We start from the raw sequence: 23,934 nt of genomic DNA on the forward strand, positions 1-23,934 counted from the left end.
CTACACAGTTAAGTCCCTACCAGCGTTGCCTACAGTTCAATTAATATTCCATCAGTTACTTGGTAATTTGAAGCAGGTGAAATTTCACTGGCATCATCTTGTGGTATGCTGAAAAACCCCTTTTGTTCTAGATGTTCTGATTACATTTTACGTTCCATTCCTTTCTAGGAAATGCAGCCTCCTATATTATATGAGTGTTACAGGAACTCAATTTTGTTAAAGAAAGTGAATTAGGATAAAGAAATAAAACATATTACTCAGTTTAACATTCAGACTCCAGACAATACTATTCCTAAAACATTTCAGGAGAAAAAAAATTAATCCTCTTCCAGAAACACTGGAAAAATGAGATTCCACAGCCCGTATTTTCACTTAGTAGGTTCTGTACTACTTCATCCTCTTGGAGGAAAGACACTGAATAAACCTCATGAACAATTAAATAATATTCATTCCTTCTGTTTCAGCCACTGCCTTTGTTTTGTCCTCTGAGCAACAAAGACCAGCAGGTGCTGTCCATTAATGATGACACATGATGCATTTAGAGAGGCATACTGCCTGTCTTTTGACTTAATAAAATGTATTTTTTAGTATTTTTGATGGCTCGTCATTGGTATTTAAGTGACTTTTAAAATGTGTATCTGAACCTTTCAAATAAATCCTGTCCACCTAGAAGGGACCTTTTCTAATTCCAGCCATATAAACATACTTGCCAGTATGTTATTTAACTTTGGTACTCCAAAGACTGAGGACCAAATTATTCTGATTAGAAATTGTGGTTCTTAGGGGCGCCTGGGTGGCACAGCGGTTAAGCGCGTCTGCCTTCGGCTCAGGGCGTGATCCCGGCGTTCTGGGATCGAGCCCCACATCAGGCTCCTCTGCAATGAGCCTGCTTCTTCCTCTCCCNGGTTCTTAAATCCTTAGGTATTTTTTGTATCTATAACTTCTGCACACTTATTATTCAGTTATGCAAATATTCATTTCTCTATTTAGAAACTAAATATTTTCATTATCACATAAAACTGTGCACCAGGTATCCTTTGGACATAACACATATTAGGCTCTTCATGGGCTATCTATATGGACAATTCCCAGAAGTGAAATCAGCCCCAAACTTACCCATGTTTCAAGCTAATTCCTCCTCCAGTCCCAGTGACCCAACCCAAATGGTAAAACTGTTTGCAAAGCTCTGGGATCAGGTATCTTGGATGTTCCTTGTCCTTAAAAAGAAGATAATGATTTTTCCAATAGACATTATATTATCAAGTGACTTTTCTAGCTGACATCTCTGTTAAGAAGCTGATGTAAGGCGGCACTGGGTGGCTCAATCGGTTAAGCGTCTGCCTTTGACTCAGGTCACGATCCCAGGGTCCTTGGATTGATTGAGTCCCACATCGGTGGGCCTCTCCCCCCCACTTCTCAGCAGGGAGTCTGCTTCTCTCTCTCTCTCTCTCCCTCTCCCCCTCTGCCCCTCCGCCCACCCCCCAATCCTGCTCTCTCCCTCAAATAGATAAATAAAATCTTTTAAGAAAAATGCCGATGTAAGGAAGTTTAAGAAAATATACTATAGAGAAGATACTGTGAGGGAGTAAACTATTACAAAACATACTTTGTTTTTAATCTTTAGAAGGTGGATTTACTATGTTATTTGGCAACCTGGAATTATTCAGAACAGGGGCATTTAGTCTAACACTATGGGACAGGCTGCAAGAACAAGGTGGGGAAATGCCCAGTATATGTAAGTGTCTACTACAATGGCTGAAATAAAACAGAATCTAGTGCTGAAAGGATCATGCTTCCGTCTCTCCAGCGAATTTCTTTACACAAAACATCTTATTCAATCAAGTCATGATATACATACGACAGCTATGTGTTCATATTCTGTGTTGGCTCAATTTTATTTTTATTCTAAAATCTTTTTTCCAGTGATTACATTGTTTTCTCTTATTACAAAAGCAATATCTATTTGCTATGGAATATAAAGTCCAGAAAATAACATGGAAAGGACTCACTCAGAAGCAATCACAATGAATACTTTCTAGGCCCATTTCGATGAAAGTGTGTGTGAACAAATGTAGGCATGTTGGGATAAATGTCGAGCTTTATGTATTTTTATTGAAGTTGAATTTATTTTATTGAATTGACATTTGGCATTATATTAGTGGATAACATACAGAGTAGATATTTGTGATAATTGTGAAACAATCAGCACAATAAGTCTAGTTAAAATAAGAGCTTATTTTTATTAAGTCTAATGATTACTTCTTTAGGAAAAAGAAATTAATGTTTCCCCATTATTAAAAATTAAAATTAATTTTAATTAACAAAAACAATAATAAAGGAATAATAATGAATTCTATTTTTGGCAGTATGAAATACAACTCTTACCTTGAAAACAACTAAAAATGCTAAATAAGTTTTTTAAAAACATTTCAAATTAAATCGCTGAGCTGGCAAGAAAGTAAGGTTTCAAAGTAGCCATAAAAGAAACCATGGTGAGTCTACCTGGGAGGGAAGCTCTGAAGTCATAATTTCCCTGAAGGTATTTGCAGAACTCTGATGAGCTTAAGTTTCAATTTTGATAGCTATGCAAGCCGCTAGAAACAGGAGATAAGACCTAGGATGTGCTCAAAATGGGGTACCTGACAGAAGATCCCTCCATCCGCTTGAGACCAGACAAGGGGCTATACCCTCCAGGTAAGGGTGAACAAAACATGGACACTCTGTGCACAAAAGCACAGCAAGGAAGCTTGCTTAGCTAAATCTTGGCACTGAGTAAAGGGGAAAAACATCTTTCAGTCCAAAGAGGATGATCATTGAACAGACCAAATTTTCAGCTATTTAACTGGCTTTTGGAAATTATGGTGTTTCGCAAAATTCAGTTAATATTTTACATATATTTGTATTTTATTATAAATGATAATATGATGGAGTAGACTTCAAAATAGTAAATTAAGAACATGTGAATGTTAAAATTTTTTAAAGTTCTGAGTCAACACAGGCTTAGGAGTTAATGGACAGAAAGTCAAACCTACATTATACCATTAAGTGCTTACATGACTTCGGGTTTCAGTTTACTAATCCATAAAATGAAACATTATAAGGGTTAAAATGAGATAAATAAGTTTTTTTTTTTTTTAAAAAGAGAAAATAATGAAGGTGAAGCATCCAGGACAGTATGTGATGTAGTCAATGTTAGTTTCCCTTCATTTTTTTTCAGTGTTATATTAGTTTAGGTGTACAATAGACTGTATTTGACAATTCTATGTATTATTCAATGCTCACCACAATATAGTTGCCATTGTTACCATATAATGTTATTACAATATTATTGACTATATTCCCTATGTTGTACTTTCCATCCCTGTAACTTACTTTATAACTGGAAGTTTTACCTTCCTTCCATTCTTATGTGCTAAAAATTCTTGAATTAAAAATAATAACACTGTGTGGCTTTCTTTTATCTGTCCTTACAAAATCTAGCCAGAATTATCCATGCCCTGTGTAATTTGCTATTTCCTTTTTTAGTGATACAAATGATATTTTAATTATGTATTAAAGTACAGCTAATGAGAAGACTCCTGCAGTCTTCCAATCCTTAAAACCATCAATTTGCATAGCAAGCTGCAAACATTATAGAAAATGGTCTGTTATTACGGGTCTCTCCCCTTTTTCTTTTGTCTTTTCCAGTACTGAGTTATTATAGCAATTAGCCTGCTTTGTGCTACAGGAATAACAATGATAAGGCAGCTGTTGTTAATAAAGTTTCATTCAACTGTTCATACCTACAAAATTACAATTTCAAGGAAAATAATCACTGAGCAGTGGGAACTAACAAATATATTGGGTAAAATGCAGTCATCTAGATTGCTCAGAATGGTAAGGAAGTAAATATCAGAACATATATTTCAAAAAGAATAGACGAGAAGGAAAAAGGTTAACATTTACTTCTCCCCTGAATGTCAATAATATTACTTGACTGTTACTGTTATGTCTGGTTTTCAATTAGGGTAAGAATGTTGAAAGACATACCTAGAGATGGATTACAATCAATTTCTTACAGTAGAGGCCCAATACTGTTAGGGAGGAACATTTAACAGTATTTTGTGTATATTAAAAACATTAAAGCCTAAAAAGTAGTTGAATCAATACCTTATTTTTCCTATTTTTCAATCCAGTTGTTTTCAGGAAATCAACTCTACTGTCACTGAGATACCTGCTCACAGCCAACAATGACTCTAACCCCCCCCCCCCACCTTTTCTTTCAATTTAAGCATAAGAGAGACACTTACTGCTTGGACAGAGGTTTTCCTGCGGGACTCTCACACAACTATAAAATAAATGTGTCAAAGACATTATTTAACCCAACAACTAATGATAGCACCAGAGAGATGATACAAGTGTGTCCAAAAAGCATGCAAAACACACATCCCTATAAAGTAATCAGGAATCCTGGATTTACAAATAAGGAAAAACTGGACAATATCCTCCAAGCAGCAACAAATCGAGTGTCCAGAATACAGCTCGCATTTCTATGATCAATAAGCATCTGCACTGCTGACGGCATTCTACAGTTTACAGAGTTGCACAATAGCCCTAAGATACTTAGTGCTCTTTTTTTGCTCATTTCGGTCTTTCAAAATTCTTGACACTGGCCCGAGGCAGGAACTGGATGCGGGCACAGCCACGTTGTCAGCATTTTCTCTGTCTCTGGGCTTTGTTTCTCTGTGTCTCATTCTCCTCTCTGTGCATACTGGTTTTCTTTGCAACTTCACCTCCATTCAGAGCCCTATTTCTTCTTTCTGCCTTCACCACGCTTACAAACTCTTCTTCACATCAGCTAAGCATTGACTAGAAGAAATGAGAAGACCTGAAGTCTAGCTTCAGCTTTGACCCTCCACTAGCTGAGTGCCCCAAGGCAAGTCAGTGACCCTTTCTGGATATTGGTTGCTTTACGCTATTAACCTGAATCTGTGATTTCCAGACTTCCCTAGATAGACCAGCAGTTTGCTGTTGTTGCTGTTTAAATTTTAGAGACTGTCATAAGGTTGCCAAGTTATAACATTTATTACATTTAACTATCTATTATCACCTTCTTCAAAAAAGAAAGTGCATTTTCAACATAAATAAAGTAGGATCATTTCAGAATAAAAGGTAGTCCTTTAAAGTGAATGCATTCATTTTGTGAATTCACTTTTTTATTATCCTGATTTTTCTGTTTTGCAACAGTTGAGTAAGAACTCTTTCAGGGACTCACATTTGGGGAGGAATAGGGTTATTTTTCCTATTTGGTCTCCTTGTCTACAACTTCTCCTTCCTCTCCTTCCTCTCTAGCTTACCCTCCACTCTTCTGTTAGTGCTGAAAAGAATATACTACTTTGATCACTGGACCCCATTCCTCCAGTCACAGAATGCTCAAATGCCACATCCTTGCTCTGTTACTTAAGTCCTTCTGCTTTCTTGCCCCAATTTACCTTTGCAAATATTTTCTTTCAGCTTATGTTCATTTAAATCTCTCAGTTCTGTTCAACCTGGTTGTGGAAGTCAGCCTCTGGGATGGCTCTCAATGGTCCTTGCCTCCTGGCAGTCACACCCTGGTGCGCAGTCCTTCTCGCGGTGGACGGGTGGGGCCACGTGACCAACAGACTGCGGCAGTACAGCAGAAGGGATAGTAGGTCACTTCTGACGTTAACTTACTAAGCATTGCAGCTTCTGTCTTGCTTGCTGTCTCTTGGCTCACTTGCTCTGAGGGAGTGAGCCAGTTGCCGTGGTAAGGGTACTCGGCCTACGCAGAAGGTCACGTGGTGCAGAGGTGTATGCACAAAAATCAGTGAGGCCTGGAGGCCTGCCAACAACAACATGAACGAGCTTGGAAGTGGACCTTCCGGCTGCAGTCAGGCCTTGAGCGGACAGTAGTTCCAGCAGACTGTTTGCCGCCTTATGAGAAAGCCTGAACCTGAACCTTGAGCCAAATGCTCCTGGATTCCTAATCCTCAGTAAGTGCTTGTGTTTTAAGCCCAAGTTTTGGGGTATTTGTTATGGAGCACTAGTTAACTAAGACAAATTTGCTTGCTAACCAAGCGCATCTTTTTTCTTTGTACGGTTATGGCCCATGTTGGATTTTCAATTATCCCAACTCTGTCAGACTCTTGCTTGTTGGCCTTTATACTACACTCCCTACCCACTTCACCTGGGATTCCTTCTCTTGTGATCCCAGCAGGGAGTGATCACTCCCTCCTCTAATCCTGTGCCACGGCATTGGCTCTATGTACCTCTCCTTTGGTATTACACAGCCTTCTCATTCATTCATTCAGCAAACTTTTACTGCAAGCCCTGAAAATGAGTAAGATAAAATCCTTACTCTTGAGAAGCTCACAATCTAGTAAAGAAGTTACAAAAGGACAAAGCAATACATAATATAAGACAGTCCAAGGAAGCCACTGGTAGGAGGTGCGGGAGCTAGTGGTGGGAGAGCCCAGGAGTTGGGAAAAGCTTCACAGAGGAGGGGATGGCTGAGCTAAGTCTTAATGAAGCACAGTGGGAGTATGCCAAGCATTTCCTGGCAATTCAGCCATGAACTCTTGACAAAGTCCCTGCCCTAAAGAAATTTACATTCTGGAGGGTAGTCCTGAAAAAGCAAAGAGAAGAATAAATTATAATAAGTAGGAAGAAGGAAATAAACTAGGAACTTAGAGAAACATAGCAGAGATTAACTAGATTAAGGTGGTTAAGGATAGCCTCTCTGAGCATGTGATGATCTAAAGCTTACAGCGTGTGAAAAAAAACCAGTGTATGATGAGTGTGTTTGCATACACAAGGCTTTTTTTTTTTTTTAAGATTTTATTTATTTGAGAGAGAGAGTGCAAGAGCGCAAACAGAAGCAGCGGGAGGGATGGAGGGAGAGGGAGAAGCAAACTCCCCACTGAGCGGGCCTCAATCCCAGGACTCAGAGATCATGACCTGAGCAGAAGGCAGATGCTTAACCGACTGAGCCACCCAGGCACCCCTCACATGCAAGGCTTTGTGTTGGGGAACAGCAAGCACTCCAGGCCAGGAACGCAGTAGATGTAAAGGCCCTGGAGTGAGACAGTGCTTGACGTGTTTAAGGAACAGAACAAAGGCCAGGTGGCCAGAGCAGATACTGACGAAGAAAGTGCAGATGAGTTTGCAGGGGCCACATCACACAGCAGTTTGGAAGTCATGCTGATGAGAACGGCCTTGCTGAGAGGGAATGGATTCATGGTAGGAGAGACAGGAAGAGGGAGAGAAACAACTTCTGGATGTGAGAGGGGAGGAAGATCCTGAGCACAAGTGGAGGGATTGGGATTCTTCCATCTTGAGAACCGAGAAGATGGGTTCATGTTTAGGCAGATCGGTAGGTTTTGTGGTAGGAAGGTAAGTTCATATCCAATGTCTTTTGTTTTCTTAAGTATAAACAAAGTCATCTGCTAAGTAACAATGTGAGAATAGGGTATGGGAGGCTTGAAAAGATAATAAAAGGTATAAACTCGTCATCTCGGGGAGTGGGACAGTAAAGTACTGGGGAAACCCAGGATGGCTATTGGGCAGCGTTAAGTGCCAATCTGAGGCTGAAATGTTGAAGGTGAAGAGAGGCCGGTCAGTGTAGTTGTGCAGTTTTCTCTAGGAATGCAGCTCAGTGCAAGCACAAAGACCATAGTTAGTAGGATTCATCTTGGGTTGGGGTTTTGCCAGACCAACTGTATTTGTAAATTAGGTCAACCACGACCTTAAGTAAGAGTTGTTTCAATTAGACCGGGTGTAGAAGCCAGATCTCAGTGGGTGAGGAAGTGAGTAAAACTTGGAGGCAGAGAATTCTAAGGACTCTTTCAATAGTGTTGCTGTGAAAGGCTGTAAAGGGAAACAGAAGGGGAAACTGGTTAATACAGAATTTTCTTTACACGCTAAAAGATAAAATTAGGGAAGGGGGAGAGATTAATGATATAGGAAAGCAAAAGCCTAACTTAATAGGTCAATCTTTGTCAAGACAGAGCAGCTGGAATTAGACCAGGGAGGTATTTACTTCAGACAGGTGGAAGAAGAAAGATGCAGGAAAATATGTAATAATACAATTAGTAACAAAATAGTTACCATTTATTGAATACTTATTTTATACCACATACTAAAGACTTTATATGCACAACTTAATTCTTATAACAACTGTATTATGCTAAGAAAGATTAATGTGTCCAAGACCACTTGGATGGCAACTGGCAGAACCAAGACTTGCACAGCCCGTCAGATTCTAGATGTCTTGTTCTTAACCTTTACATTATAACGTAGGTGGGAACAGGAAGAAATTGAAGTTAAGAAGTTCACACCTAGTAGCTTCATTTTCTTTGTGATTTTGGAGGAAGTCATCTTCAAAACAGGCTTGGAAGAGAGGATGAGGTGTGATGGTGAGGTTTTGGGATAGTCACTTAAGGTAATGTGAAGGGAAGCTCCTCAGGGGCTGCCATGAGGTGCTCAGGAGCAAGTTGCAGTAGGACATAATAATATTTGTAGAGACACAAATGTATATAGTTGAGTGACACCCCTCCATCCCTTGGGGGTTCTGAGTGGGAGGCATTCCAGTAAAGGCAATTATTTGTAATACAGGATGGAGGATCCTATGATAGAGGCCACGCAGAAAGACCTGTATGAGTAAAAAAGAAATCCTTCACCCAAAAAAGTGTGGGGTGAAGGAGCAGTGGTAGGGCAGGGAAGGATATGGCCATGGGAATGGGTTGCTTGAGTGGAGGGGAGGGTGGAGATCTGATGAGGTCAAGAAAAACGGAGGGAAGGGTACTGGAAGACCTTGTGTTATTGTAATGTCAAAGAACAAATATTTATTATTCAGGGTTAACACCTATAGGACACTGTGATAGGTAAAGTATAATTTAAAAATAGAAGCAGTCTTGGTTTATTTCCCAGCTAAGTATAGCTCTCTGAAGGGCAGGGAACATGCTCTTTTATACCGATATACCTACCATACTGCTTTGCTAAATAAACAGATTGAATTAAGATCACATCTACATTAAGAAAAGTCCTATATCACAGGTTTCAAACTGGTGGCCCATGGACTGAACCAAGCTTACAGGAAGTGGTTTATTTAAGTGCATATACAAATCTGTTGTGAGTCGTGGAGCTGTGGTAACCTGACAAGTACTCACTGGTCGGCTCGCTCTAGACCCCATGAAGGAATATGAGCCCAATGACATCAGATGTTCTAAAGTTTTAAGAGAAGCCTGAAGTGTTCTCCATTTTGAAAGGTTGGCTCAAATTTTTTATCAACAATGAATGAACTAAACATGCCTGCTCACCCAACTGTCTGTCGGCTGTATTTGGTTTGAGAATTCTCGTTTATTTTCAGATCCCTTGATAAAGGCTCTCTTTGATGCTCATTTAGATTATATTTCACCAGGATTTATTTACTGGGGGCATTAACATATGGGCTATTAGCAACGATTCTACTAAGTTTGCTTTCCTCACTTTCCACACACACCTGCCTAGCTATCTGTCGTGTATCCAACGTCTTCCCCCGTCCCATCCAATTTTTCCTGTCCAGGATTCCATCCTCACAGCCGTCTTTGCCAATCTGGGGAGTTAGCTATTCACACGAGATTGACAAGTATTTCGCAATAAAATCTCCCACGTGTTATTACTTTTTAATTGGGACCTTCAGTCCTAAGAAAGAATAACAGGGGCAATAAAGGGGCTAATTTTTTTGGGGGGGGGGCTTTCCCTGCCTTTTAAGCAGGGCTTCTCACACTGTATTGTAATTGTTCATTCGTCTAGTGTTCCTCCAGACCCCAGGCCATTTGTCTTAACCATTGCTGTATCCCTGAGCACGTAGGTGTTCCATAAAACTGTTGGTGAGTATACGCAGTGAAGAAAAGCGGATGCAGCCCGAGGGTGGGTTTTCCTTTGACTTCTGCTCAAGGAAGAAAGGTTCTATGATCATCGCATAATCACTCTAAACTGAGGCAGGCAGAGAGGGAAAGCGCTGCCTACTGGAGCACAAGCCCTGATTTGGCCACCGTTTCCAGAGCGCCTACTGCCTGCCAAACGTCGGGCTGGTCGCCAAGGGCGCAGAAAATAAACTCGAGAGCAAACAGTCTTAGCTTCATTTCCACTCCAGGGCTTCCCGTTGCCTTGTTTGGCCTGTACGCCCCCAAAGTTGCTTCAAAACACACTCAAGATGCCCGGCGCTCTCCTCCGTTTTCCCTTTAAAGTGTCTGGCGCCCAGCGCCCGCCGTCCGAGCCCAGCCCTGGGAGCAGGGACCGCGACGGGGCCGTCGGGGGTCGCGTCCGCACGGGTCCCAGGCCCCGCCGGTCCGCGCCCCGCTCCCGCCGCCGCGTGCCACCAGCGCCTCACCTCCCCGGGAACCAGGCAGCCGCGGCCCCGCCCCTACCTGCGCGCCGCTGCGTCGCGAGCAGCTGTCTCCCTCCGGAGCGTGACAGCCCGACATGGCCCGGCCGAGGGGAACGTGCGGCCTCCTATTTTGGCGCCGCTTCGGGACCGGCGCTCAGCCTGGGCTAAGACCCGTCTATGGTGAGGCCACAACTGCAATCGGGCGGCGCTGAGGGCAGCCCGGGGGCGGGGCGGACAAGGCGGAAGGCGGGTCTCGGAGGGCCTTGCGGACTGGAGATCCGGAGGTGCAGCCGCCTGGCCGGGAGGTGGGGCGATCGAGGTTGGAGGCGGGACTAAGGAGGGCCTCTCGCCTTGGTGACTCACATGCACCGCAGGAGTCTGGAGGCGTGGCCAACATGACAGGAGGCGGGGCCCGGGAGGGTCTTGATGACTGGGCGATCAGGCTGTGCTACGGGCAGCCCGTGACAAGGCCGGGAAGATGGCGGCCTCCTGGAGGGTTGGCTGTGACCCTCGGGTGCTGCGCTATCTCTTGGGCTTCGGCGGGTGCCGAAGACTGGGGCTGGTGAAGGGCGCTTCCGGATGGTCTTTCGGCCGCGGAGCTAGTTGGAGATGGCTTCACGGCACGCAGCGGCTGCGGGGTGAGTGCTCGGGGTCGCCTAGCTTCTCTGTGTAGCTGAGTAATGGGCCTGGGTTAGGGGCTTTTTGATTCAGGGCCCATCTGGGTGCGGAGGCGCCCGGGGCTCCCTGTTCCTGAGGCCTGTTTTTGGGGAGGGGTCCTCTGACTTGGCCTAGTGCCTAACGCGAAGGGTTTTCTTGGGAGCTGGGAGAACTCGACTCCGTCCCTGGGCCCCTGGTTAGTATGGCTTCTCTGTGACCTTGTCTTGGAATTTGGGTTATTTGTGACAGGTCCTAAACGCTTTTCCTTTAGGCCATTTCCCTCTCACATCTCAGTCCCGCTAGAGCTGTCAAGCTGCCCAAGGTTGCTGAAATTCAAAAGCCACTGGTAGCAGTTCTTATTCATTCTCTGGGCCCGTCTTTACGGGGAGATCTTTTCTTCCAGGCCTCTCGGGTTGCCCCGCGCGACGACTCTCAAAAGACTTGATTTGTAAATGCCTATGGCATCACAAACATAGGTCCAGAAGGATATTTTAAGCAAAATATGTGCTTAAAAAAGTGGCGATTTAGGAGGGGAATCATACCAAGAAGTTATTATAGATAATTGGCATTAAGTAATGACATTAACACTGTTAACACAATTCTTTTAGTATTTAACAGGATGCAATATATACAGTATGCCGGACATTAGTTTTCTTTACATGAGGGTGGGGGCATATGGCTAACACTTTGTGTGTGTGATATATTACCTACCAATCATTCTGGCACTCCACAATATGAATTTTAATATAAAAAATTAGGTGAAGGGGGTATTGTTGAAATATTCCGAGCTACATGAGGCTCAGAAAAAAAGTTACAAAGAATCACACGGTAAAATGAGTGCACTGAGATTTTAAGATTTGGTAACGAGAACAATTAATTTCAGTTTCTTCAGCTTAATATTTAATAAAATACCTTTTGGAGTAGTAGTTCTTTAACTGTGTTTAGAATTCCCTGTTTCCCTTTCCCCATTTTGTTAAATATTGAACTTTCCTGTAGCTCCCAGATACTCCCATCTGGGGTGGAGCTCAGCCATCTTCATTTTACAAACAACCTTTGGTGAGTTTTGATGTTTTGTGTTGGTGTTTGATGGGCTACACTTTGAGACTCACTACCTTAGAAAATCATGAAACAGTAAAAGCTCAGTGTTTTGCCATGGTGAATGCACATGGCAGTCCTCAAACTATTTCTTTTACAAAGCATGAATTACGTGGGGTTGGCTCATTTTTCACTGAGCTTGGTAGAAATTGTAGTTTCATAAAACGAAGCAACTATTTGGTAATCGGTAGACTGTATGAATTAAGTACACTTATTGAATAATTTCCACATTTATACATCCATCCAGGATCTTAGAATCTGTCCATGGAAATCACCCTCAGAGTTCTGGTTTCCTTAAATGGTGTTTGTTGACAATATTTTTATGAGTAATGACCTATGCCCCATGCTTAGCACCGTCTATGCATTAGGAAGTGGACCCTCATCAGCCATCACACCCCATCTGCCAGCATCATGATCTTGCCCTTCCCAGCCTCCAGGACTGTGAGGAATAAATGTTACTTATAGGCCACCAGTCCCAGGTATTTTGTTACAGCAGTCTTAAGGGACTAAGACACTGGGCAGTGGGGTCCCTTACCAGAGGACATGATCACAAGAAAGGCATACAATTGAACAAAATTTGGTCTCTTCCAGCAAGAAAAAAGTTGGGGGAGTGGGTTTGAGTATAACAAGTAGCACTGATCGCTTACTGTGTACCATACACCCTTCTCAGCACTTTACATGACTTAACTCATTTGGTCCTCACAGCAGCTAATGCTGTGCTCTGGGGATAGGACAATTCTAGCCCAGCTCTGTCTCACACCAAAGCCTATTTCCTTAACTACAGTCAACCTCAGTGTCTGTGGTGGTTTGGCCTTAGCCATCAGCAGAACAGTGCCGGCGTGCTGAAGCTTTGTTCACCATGTGTATATGCTGTGTGAACTCATCTCTGCTTTTTTTTTTTAATTGAAGTGAGACATTTTTTAGTAATACCTACATTGTGAAATAGTATTTCAGCAATAGTCCTGATATTCATAACAGTTACAATTCTAGACTGTGTATAAAGGGTAGCCGGACCATTTAAGAGAGTTAAAGTGTAACCATTTAATAGAGAGTGTGTATGTTAATGTCCTCCCATCTGTAAGTTTCTAATTGATAATTGATATACAGTTGACAACATGGGGATTAGAGGCATTGACTTCCCCCCCCCATGCTATTGAAAATCCGTGTATAATTTTTGACTGCCCAGAACTTAAGTCTGAAGAGCCCACTGTTGACCAGAAGCCTTACTGATAACATAGTCAACGAACACATATTTTGTGTGTTATATGTATCATATACCGTATTCTTATATACCTAACTTTTTCTTAAATGTTTTGGTGTTTCTAGGCTACATGGTTTATCTGTGAGTTTTTTCAAATTGTTGCAAATCTCCCCCCAAATTTCCCAGTATATTTAGTTTTTAAAAACCTGCATATAAATGGGCCTGCAGAGTTCAAACTCATGTTGTTCAAGGATCACCTGACTCTTAAGTGTGCCTTGTCTTGGGCTTCATTTCATTTGCCTCTTACAGCAAAATGTGTAAATCCCCAAACATGCATGTGTTCATTTTTTTGCTAGACTCTTGAGTGGTGATTTCTTTTTGTCCTGTTCCAAGATTGCAAAATAAATGGATACAGGTAGAATTTTAATTTTATAATTTAGTAGTGGGAAGGCCAGTATTGCAGGCTGAAACTCTCGTGTAGTGTTTGGTTTCTCCCACTCAGAGGAAGTAGTTCTGCAGCCGTAGACTACTTACGGGTCTGGCCAGCTTCCTTACAGATGCACCATTGGATAGATACTACGTGTAGGAAAGAATCAGCAAATTCCTTAAACAAAAGGGAGAGAATGGTGATTTTATTTTGTTTTGTTTTATTGTATTGTATTTATTTTATTTTATTTTTGTACTTGGTAGGCAGTACATTACCTGTAGCTAGTGATCTACTCAATACTTTGCTGCAGTCAAAGGCTTTCTTACATGAGAAGATTTAGGGGAGAATTAAGGTTGGCTTATATGTAATTCAGGAGAGCTTCCTTGGGAATCTACTAGTGCTGGTTTTTAGAGGGGAACAGATCTATTTAAAAACTGATAAAAGCTCTACCACTTTTTGAGAAAACCGTGTGCATGCAAAATATTCTATGTGATTCCAGGAAACTCGTGGATCTCCGTGTAGTTTATCTATAAACACTGCCTAGTCTCCAGCCTATTTCCATAAACATTTCTGTCGTTTCCTGTAGAAAATAGTGCTACTTTGCAAGGATATTTACCATATCTGAGAACAAGAAACATATGGTTTTTTTTAATAGGGGTTCCCATTATAAACAAATGGCTAGAGAAATACATTTATATAAAACCAGTAATTTGGAAATGTTGATTCATGCTTTTTCTTCAAATGGAGTGACCTTCCCTGTGGTTTGAAATTTTTCTCATTACTTAAGTATTACCCTCCTAAATCTTCCTGTAGGATCCTGGCAGGGAATAGATGGCAGCCTAAACATGGGTAATTTGAGGAGCGTTTACTAAGTGACTAATTTCTGTGAATTCGGGTGTGGAGATGGTACTGTACTAAGGGGCCATATAGAGCAAGATGCTGTCCCTACCCCTCGTGAAGAGGCATGGGACGGGAGCGGTTGCCAGAGCTAGAAAGGACCGAGCCTGAGGGGAGGACCAGTGGTGGAGGTGTGTCCTTCAGTTAAAGGATCCAACCAGCCCAGGTGTCCCCACAGGGAGGGAGCTGGGGAAATAAATACCCTGACCTTGCTCTCCTTTCTCTCTTCATCTCCTGCTTAATGCTGCCCATTGGCTGAACCCAGGCGGAAGCCTGAGCTCCAGGAAGCCTATTGTTGAAGCACGTACAGTGGTATGGGGAAAGTTGAGGAGTAGATCTAGAAGGGCAAATGGGGGATCTCTTCCCTACCCTCCTGACTCACACCTGTCAGTCATTAGACTTTATACTTCAGTTGAGCACTGAAACAACCAAGTACTGTATTGTTTATAAATATGGTGGTTCTCATGCTAAGGGGGGGGAAAGGAGCAAGTATAATATATATAAAATATTTTATACTTGGAAGAAGCAAGTGTAGTTTCCCTGGATTGTGGCCTGAGGGCTGGACACAAGGGTAAGCACAGGGTCTATATAACTGACCTGTTGTTTAATGGAATTTTTCTGTAGGCATTTGAACAGCTGAATAGAAATCGAGTCTATAGAGTTTATAAGGCTCCTTGGGCACTTTTTTATAGGAAGAAAGATTTTCTTTTTGGAGCTGCAGCATCTGATTTTGATTTTTGTTATTTCACTTGTACTCATGAGTAGAGTCATCCCTGACTCCTGACTTTCATATGGCTCATTCAGTCTATTGGAAATTCCTGTTGGCTGTAGCTTTTAAATGTAATCTGACCACTCCTCACCAGTTAGCCTGGTCCAGGCTACCACTACCTCTACTCTAGATTATTGCAGGAGTGTCGGGACATATCCCTACCATCACCCTTGGCCCAGTACAGTCTGTTCCCCATGCAGCTTTGAGTGTTGCTTCTTTTCTTTTCTTCCTTTTTTTTTTTTTTGTTTTTTTTTGTTTAAGAGATTTTATTTATTTATTTGACACAGAGAGAGAACAAGCAGAGGGAGCTGCAGAGAGAGTGGGAGAAGCAGGCTCCCCACTGAGCAGGGAGCCCAATGTGGGACTCGATCCCGGGACCCCAGGATCATGATCTGAGCTGAAGGCATATGCTTAACCGACTGAGCCACCCCACACCCCCCTTTTTTAAAGTAGGCTTCACACTGGACCAACTTATGACCCTGAGTTCGAAACCTGAGCTGAGATCAAGAGTTGGATGCTTAACCAACTGAGCCACCCAGGTGCCCCCAGATTGCTTCTTTTAAATTATAAATCAGATCATGTCAGTCCTCTGCTGAAAATCTCCAAGACTTCTCATTAAACTCAGAATGAGATCTGAAGTCCTGACTGTGGTGTACAAGGCCCCATCTTCCAGAAGTGCCTCTCATTTCTCTCTACCACTGGTAGAATGAAGGCCAAACATTTGGAAGATCTAATGGAAGATCCTAGGTGCCTTTCCAGTCTCTCATGTCAAATGGTCTATGTGGATAAAGGAGAATAGGTAACAAATTCATGGGTAGCTTCATTTTGTTCTTAAAATCCTATTATTTTAATTTTTCTGCAAAGTTTATAGTTGTGACCATCTCAAAGCATGCGCAGTTTTATTTTTTTCTGTAAATTATAGGTTTGTGAACATAAGCCATTTATGTGGAAATGCACACAAGTTCAGTTTTTAACTGTGGTTATTTCTCTTGCTCAAGATTTTTTTCATGGTTTTCCATTGCTGTTTAAATAACATCAAACCCATTAATGAGGTATTAAACTTAAGTTACGATAGTACTGTAAGGTACTATAGAGTACTATAATGTAATAGTCTCAACATACTTTTTTAATTTACATGCTCACTTTTCATTTTCTTTATATTCTACACACCAGCCAAACTAAGCTGCAATTCCCACCTCCTTCTTTGCAAATGATGTTCCCCTCATCTGAAATACCTGCTTATTCCCTCACCTTGTTTTCTTTGCCTAGCACACTGTGTGTGGTAAAATATACATAAAACCCACCATTTTAATTATTGTTATGCATTCAGTTCCATGGCAGTGAATACATCTACATTGTTGTGCAGCCATCACCGCCATCTGTCTCTAGAACTTTTTCATCATCCCAAACTGAAACCCTGTGTCCCTTAATACATCTCCTTTCCCCTGTCTTCCTAGCCCCAGGTGACCACCATTCTACTTTCTGTCCCTGTGAATTTGCCTCCTCTGAGTACCTCCCAAGGGCGGAGCCCCACCACATTGGTCTTTCTGTGTTTAGCTTATTTCACTTAGCATAATGGCTCGGGTTTCATCTGTTGTGTTGCAGTTATTTGAATTTCCTTCCTTTTTAAGGCGCAATCATGTTTCATTGTATGTCTCTACCGCATTTTGTTTATCCATTCATCTCTTGTTGGACACTGGGGTTGCTTCTGCCTGTTGGCTGTGGCGAATAATGCTACTATGAACATGGGTGTACAGATACCTGTTCAAGCTCCCGCTGTCAGTTCTTTTGGGTGTATACCCAGACATAAGAGGCCTGGATAAAATGGTAATAGTGTGTTTAATTTTGGGGGGAATTATATTGTTTTCCATAGCAGCCACTCCATTTTACTTTCCCACCAACAACGAGCAAGGATTCCAATTTCTCCACATCTTGTCAACACTTGTTTTCTGGGTTTTTGATAATAGCCATTCTAATGCGTAGGAAGTGAAGTGGTACTAGCACAATTTTTCCCCCTTTCTTGATCAGCTAGAATTTCAGCTCTCATTGCCCCGCAGTGTTCTTATGGCACTTTTATCTACTGCCCTCTAGTACGTGTGTGTGTGTGTGTGTGTGTGTGTGTCTTGATTGCCCATTTAAACCATAATCCTTTTGAGGTCAAGATTTTGGTCTTGTGCTGGTCTAGGGCTAGGATAACAAGAGCTCAGGAGGCATTTACTAAGGGCCTCATTGGCTTGTTAGCTGTGGTAGAGAATGTTATGACAGCACCACTGAAGATAAAATATTTGCTGATGATTTTAATGAGGATTTGGTTTTCAAATGTGCACTACGGTTAAAATAGAGGTCAAGAGTTAGTTAGCGTACATAGCTGTGAGAACAAGGCTGGATTAGGTAAAGGAGACAGTAGAAACGAAACCTTCATCTTGAGACTGGGGATGTGAAAGGAACTGTGTGATTCCATCTTCCATTTCTCGAGGAAGGAGTTGTAAAGCACGATATTGGGATACATCTAGCCATCTCTGGATGTCTGCAGATCCACCCTCTTAACTGTTTCCATACCTCCTATCAGTAATAAATAGCTAATGCTTTTGAGACTGACTGACTTTTTGCCGGGCCCCACTGAAAAGACTTTGCATGTGTTAACCTTGTTTAATCCTTATAAACTCTGTATTTTACAGAAGAGGCAACTGAGGCACGGAATGATTGAGTGACTTGTAAGTGGTGGATCTTTGTAAGTGGTGGATAATTGGAACCTAGGCATTTTGGTTCCAGTGCCTATTCTCTGAATCACCAGGGTATGCTGCTGCTTGTTAAGATTTTTTATAAAATTAACTAACCATTTTATTGAGTAATAAAATACTTACCTTAACACAATAATACATGCATATAGTTTAAATAGTCAAATAGTACTAAAAGGCTTATAACAATACAGTGGGTCTATCTCTACTTCCCCAGTCTTCTTTCTTACAAGCAGCAAATTCTGTCTCTTAGTTTTGTTCCAGCATTTGCTCATCTCCCTATTTCTCTGCTACATATTATTTGTGGATGAGTGCTGGACAGTTCCATGCCCTAGGTTCTCCCTCTCTTGTTGCCCAATGTAGTTATTTTGTTGTTCTTGGTTAAATCGATATTCAGTATTTACACTCAGCAAACATCATACACAACTCGGGATTGTCATATATTGTCCCAAATTGATTGTTACCATTCTTACTTTTTTGCTTTTCCTGACATTGTTGCCTTTTAAATTTTTTCTCTAGTTTCCTCTGTAACTATTGCTGATTCATCCCACACCATCTAATAACTTCTCATCACAACTTTCTGTACTGTCAGTCACATCAGATCATTTCTCAATTTATTTTTTGCAGTTTCTGCATACCTCCAGATGTGTAAGTTGAACCTCCATTCTAAAGGTTTAGAGAACCTCCATTGTAGAGGTCTTTTACCTTCTCCAGGGAAACACTCTCCAGTGTCCCAGTCTTCTCTTGAATGAGGGTGGTTTGTTACCCAGTACTGGACTGCAGGAGGGGATCCATGTATCTGACTGCATTTCAGCTAGCATTCACTCAAACGCCCACCCCCATTCCCCATTTCCAGAGATCCTCAGGACTGCCAGTTCCTGGGCCTTTGGGGAATTCTGTTGTGTGAACAGGTAATTATCTCAGCTTTCCCCATTGCTGGCTTAGGATTCAGCTTTCTAGAATCTCTTCAGTCAATTATTACTCATCTATTTACTGCTTACTTTTCTACTACCAAATTTTTTTTTGGTATAATATAGTCCTTTTTTTTCTTTTTTTTTATTTCGTGTTAGATAAGTTTTGGTCAGGGAGTGAAATTGGATAAACTTACTGGAGAAAACCACTAAAATGTGGATTATAAAAAATAAAAGAAATAAAAAGCTCTTACATGATATCACCACCAGAGAACCACTTCTGCCATTTTGGAGTATATCCTTTCATTCTGTGTGCGTGTACAAGCTAAGCAGGTAGGAAATGGATTATGCCGAATATAGTGTTTGTGGGCCATGGCAAGACCTGCAAACGCTCTTTTTACAAACCATTGTGCATGCATTTTCTGTTGCCCTTTGATATTTTCAGTTTATTCTTACACTGCTAGTACCCCAGAATCACTGTTTGAATAAAGAAGATAACAAGCACTCCGTTTTTAAAAAATTTGCTGTAGCCGCTTGTATTCAAAGTTCAGTGTTAGTATTATTTTGTGCCCTCGTGTTTTCAGATTACCTGAACTTCATTGTGCTTTGTTTCATCCAGCCTGCAGATGGCAGAATTGTTTTATTTTTAACAGATACTTTAAAGGTTAATTATATTTAATGAGTTCTTGCATTGGAGAGAGGTGATTAAATGAGCACCATCTCTCCCTATTTAGAGAAGAAGCAAATTAATGTGAAGAACAGGGAGGCACACAAAGAAAGTATTGGATAATTTACTTCTTCACTTAGTCTAACTTCATGATTTTTTGTGTATTTGGATAATAGTCCTATAAATGGACTAGAGCCTGATGCTCGAGTGGTATCATATATAAACTGCAGAATTTCCTTAATTTCTTTAGTCACAGTAATGGAACTTAGATCTGTTTCATATTCACCACTAAGCAATTTGTTCTGCTTTTCTATTTTAAGAGTTTGCTTACATTGTTGTTTTTAATCTGGAGATCTTTTAGAATTGATGTATAAAACATCAATTTAAAGGTTTGATATTGATTTTACTGAAGTTTGAGTGTTTTGTTCTTAGGATAAAAGAAATTCTTTAGGGAATGAGGAGAAGAATTAGATTAGTATACCATATTTGAAGTTGAAAACAGAATTATTCTTAGAAGAGCAGATTTGAAGAAATGTAGGAATTGCTTAGAGAACCTTTTAAAATTCAGTGATTGGTAGATTGCTTAAGCAGCAATACACTAAGCAAAAAATTTGAATTTATTGTGTCTCTCTGTTGAAGAAAAAAGACTAGGACAGTCAGTTATAGAAATTTTGGGAACGCTACTTTTAAAAATCATCGTTTTAAATATAAACTGGAAATGTACACTCTACTTTTAAAAATCATTGTTTTAAATATAAGCTGGAAATGTACATTGCTGTGTCATCTTAAAATTTTTATATATGTTTTTAACTACAGAAGGACAGAAGGACTTTATAAACCATTAGCTATTATTCGTTAGTTAGCTAGGAAGGAATAAAAGGCTAACACTAAAATAACTACCAAAGAGTTAAACTCTAACTAAAATTTGCGTGCATTTTTGAGTATTAATTGAAATAACTGTTATGACCAGTGGAGAATAAAACACATTTTCTTTATTCTTATTCATAGTTGTGCCCAGTTATTAGTAGGAAATATAATTGGTGCTCATTTCAAGGCCTCCTCAACTTGACGGGAGGAAAGTAGTAGGATGTACCGCTTACTGGAATGGAAAGGGAAGCTATATTTAATTTCTGTAATGAAATTTAAAATATTAGGAATAGGCCAAAATTCCAAGAAGTCTAGAAAAAAAACCCATACACCTGAATAGAATTGACAACAGCCATAAAGGGCAGATATTAATAATGTGCAGCCTGTCATTCAAAGCTGATGTGATTGTATACTTACTTTCCCACTGGAAAAATACATTTGGAAAGATATATATAATGTTCCAGTCAAAAGAGAATATACTAGAATGAAATATGTACCATTTTTAGTAAATTAATGTTTATGTTTTGAAGTGATTTTCTGGCATGGGAATCCAAGGGTAGATTGGCTAGATTAATCAGAAAATACATTGCACAGTTTACTTTCTTTAGTAAGCCAGTGTAAGCCATCAAGTGATAGTACCAAATGAGAGAGATGTCCAAAATGTCTTTCTTTGGTTTTGTCACCTTCATTTCAGAGTACGGATAGTGATCTATTACAGAATTTTTATATTTTATTGTCATTATTTAGAGAAACAATTTCAATTCATCCTTGAAGGGTGGCTGTATGAGGAATGATTATGTTCTTTTTATTCTTAAAATCTGAAAATTTTTGAGTTCTTGATGCGGTCATTTGGAAAATAATACTTAATAAATACAAAAGTTTCATAATATAGTCCTTAATGTCAGGAATAATGGAAATGCGAAGGCCTCATAGGTGAGAGATTATAATAAGAGATAGAATCATAAAATAAATATGAATCGTATCTTGGCAACTGGAACCAAGGTATAAAAATACTGAAGCGAGATTTTGTTTTGGAAGACTTGATTTAGTGTTTGTCATAAATTAGAATCTGGACATAGAATTATTGAAGTCCATTTATTTTGTTGCGTTGAAGTGGAACTCCATTTGATATGAATTTCATATGTATGTGATTATGAAATATTCTATCTCATAACACGAGCCTTGAACTTTTTGAGGGAAGCAATATATTGGGCCTCTTTTTGAAACTGTGTTTTTCAAGAAGAGGCTGACCTCTTATCATGGTGCTGTTAGAAGGTAAATTTTTTATTTGTATTTTTTTAACCCCGTTTGTCAGTATGAGCTTAAAAAAATTAAATGCGGAGGCTTGAACTCACAAAACATTTTGAAGGCAAATGTTTTTATTTGTTTTCTACATTAAGCCATGAGAAGATGAAAGAGGCACATGCAACATAATGTAGGGGATAAGAAAGCTCATTTTATTGTTTCTAAATGGGGTCAGTTTATCAGGCTTTGAGCACTTTTAATGAATTCTCAGAATTAAGTATAGGCTTGTTACAGTTCAGATTTGGAGATGCGTCACTAATGTTAAGTTTGCCTGTGTGTGTTGTGTTTTCCCTAAATGCACAACCTGAATTCTAGTTCCCTTAAGAATCTTGTACTCTGGTGTTCTATAGATGGCACTGCACTGAGGTCACGCGTAGTAGTTTGCATTCTTTTCTACCCATTCAGTATCTTAATGTGCCTGTTTTAGTCCATGGGGACTTATTTTACTAAAGAAAAAAATGCGGAGATATTTTTAAGCCGTATTACGGTCATGGTTTGAATTTCAACTAGACATAGCTGGGAAATTAAATGAAACTGTGAGGTGAAAGTTTTCGAGAGACAATGCACAGGATTTGATGGCCCATGTTTGCTAGTCTCTCCTGCGATAACTGTGTTTTAACAATAAATCAGATTTTAATAATAAATACATGGTTTATTAATACATTGATTATTAATAAATAATAAAGAAGGATTTATCAGGAATTAGGAAAGTCATTGTGGATGTGCTTAATGATCACCTGCTTTCTTCTACAATCAAAATATTCATTGTTAGTAGTAAAAGTGGTTTCTTCTTTTTTTTTTTTTTTTGTAAGAATTTATTTATTGACTTGACAGAGAGAGACAGCCAGTGAGAGAGGGAACACAAATGGGGGAGTGGGAGAGGAAGAAGCAGGCTCCCTGCCGAACAGGGAGCCCGATGCGGGGCTCCATCCCAGGACCCTGGGATCACACCCTGAGCCAAAGGCAGACACTTAATGACTGAGCCACCCAGGTGCTCCATAAAAGTGGTTTCTTGATACAGGAATGTTTTTAAGCCCAAGGTAGGGGAAGGGCTTATTGGGAAATTTTACTGAAGATACATTCACATGGATTTGAGAATTCTGCTTTGCCGTGTTTTGAATTTCTGGGTGGGTAGGCTATAAATAACCAGTGTTAAATTGATGATCTGTATTTATAAGGATCATCAATTAATGATGAGAAGTATCTGTGCAGTGTTGTAGAGTATAACCTTGAGAGTTAGGCAGGAGGAATTCAAATCCCTTAATCAGTGGCTTGTAGTTGTCTCATTGATGAAATGGGTGTGTTGACTTCGAGTTTGGTTTGGGCTCTACCATTGGTTGGGGTATTAGGAATGAAAATTAGACTTTTCTGTCCTTAGAGTTTGATACCCATAGAGAGGCAAAGAAAGTCAGATGGAGATCACAGTTTCAATGTGGTGGCTTTGTTGGATTAGAGGATGTGACTTAGATCTGTGGCCTTCTACAGTTTGGCTTCCCACTATAACATATTTAGACTTTGGGCTTTTGTTTGAGGAGAGTTCATGTATATGAAGCAAACACACATACCTGAATTGCTTCCTCACACACAGTGGGCCCTGATGGCAGGAACAGAGGTAGGCCTGCTAGCTGCCTTTGAAAGGCAGGTCCACTTAGGCCTTGCACATGGAAGAGCTGAAAGGAAAATGCAAGTTCCTTAAGGCAGGCGGTACTTTCCTTTTTTTTTTTTTTTAAATGATTTTATTTATTTACTTGAGAGAGAGAGAGCAAGCTAGAAAGAGAGAGAGGGCCATGCTCATGCCTGCGGACAAGTCTGTGCGGGGGGGGGGGGGGGGGGGGGGGGGGGGGGGGGGCGTGCAGTGGCAGAGGGAGAAGCAGACTCCCCGCTGAGCAGGGATTCCCAGGATCATGATCTGAGCTGAAGGCAGACACTTAACCTACTGGGCCACGCAGGTGCCCCGAGGCTGGCAATTCTTAAGAGGCTTTGAGCCTCCTCCTCTTGGTGGAGAGAGGACAGAAGCTTCTCTCCAAACGC

General features: G+C 40.7%; 2 protein-coding genes across 2 annotated transcripts in view; one reads left to right on the forward strand and one right to left on the reverse strand.

Annotated features, from left to right (window-relative positions):
• Positions 1 to 10,664, reverse strand: part of APIP (APAF1 interacting protein) — a 20,257-nt gene extending 9,593 nt beyond the window's left edge. Inside the window, exons 1-2 of the mRNA XM_002920620.4 lie at positions 10,410 to 10,664; positions 1,117 to 1,217 (exon numbers count right to left, since the gene is read on the reverse strand). Coding sequence (XP_002920666.1) covers positions 1,117 to 1,217; positions 10,410 to 10,466 — 158 coding nt within the window. The 5' untranslated portion in view covers positions 10,467 to 10,664. The remainder of the gene's footprint in view (positions 1 to 1,116; positions 1,218 to 10,409) is intronic.
• Positions 10,665 to 10,793: 129 nt separating this feature from the next.
• The window catches only part of PDHX (pyruvate dehydrogenase complex component X), a 62,357-nt gene continuing 49,216 nt past the window's right edge, over positions 10,794 to 23,934 (forward strand). Inside the window, exon 1 of the mRNA XM_002920619.4 lies at positions 10,794 to 11,007. Within this exon, the coding sequence (XP_002920665.1) occupies positions 10,848 to 11,007 (160 nt within the window). The 5' untranslated portion in view covers positions 10,794 to 10,847. The remainder of the gene's footprint in view (positions 11,008 to 23,934) is intronic.

This window comes from Ailuropoda melanoleuca, chromosome 16 (assembly GCF_002007445.2).
Source record: "Ailuropoda melanoleuca isolate Jingjing chromosome 16, ASM200744v2, whole genome shotgun sequence".
In the NCBI taxonomy this organism is placed as follows: domain Eukaryota; kingdom Metazoa; phylum Chordata; class Mammalia; order Carnivora; family Ursidae; genus Ailuropoda; species Ailuropoda melanoleuca.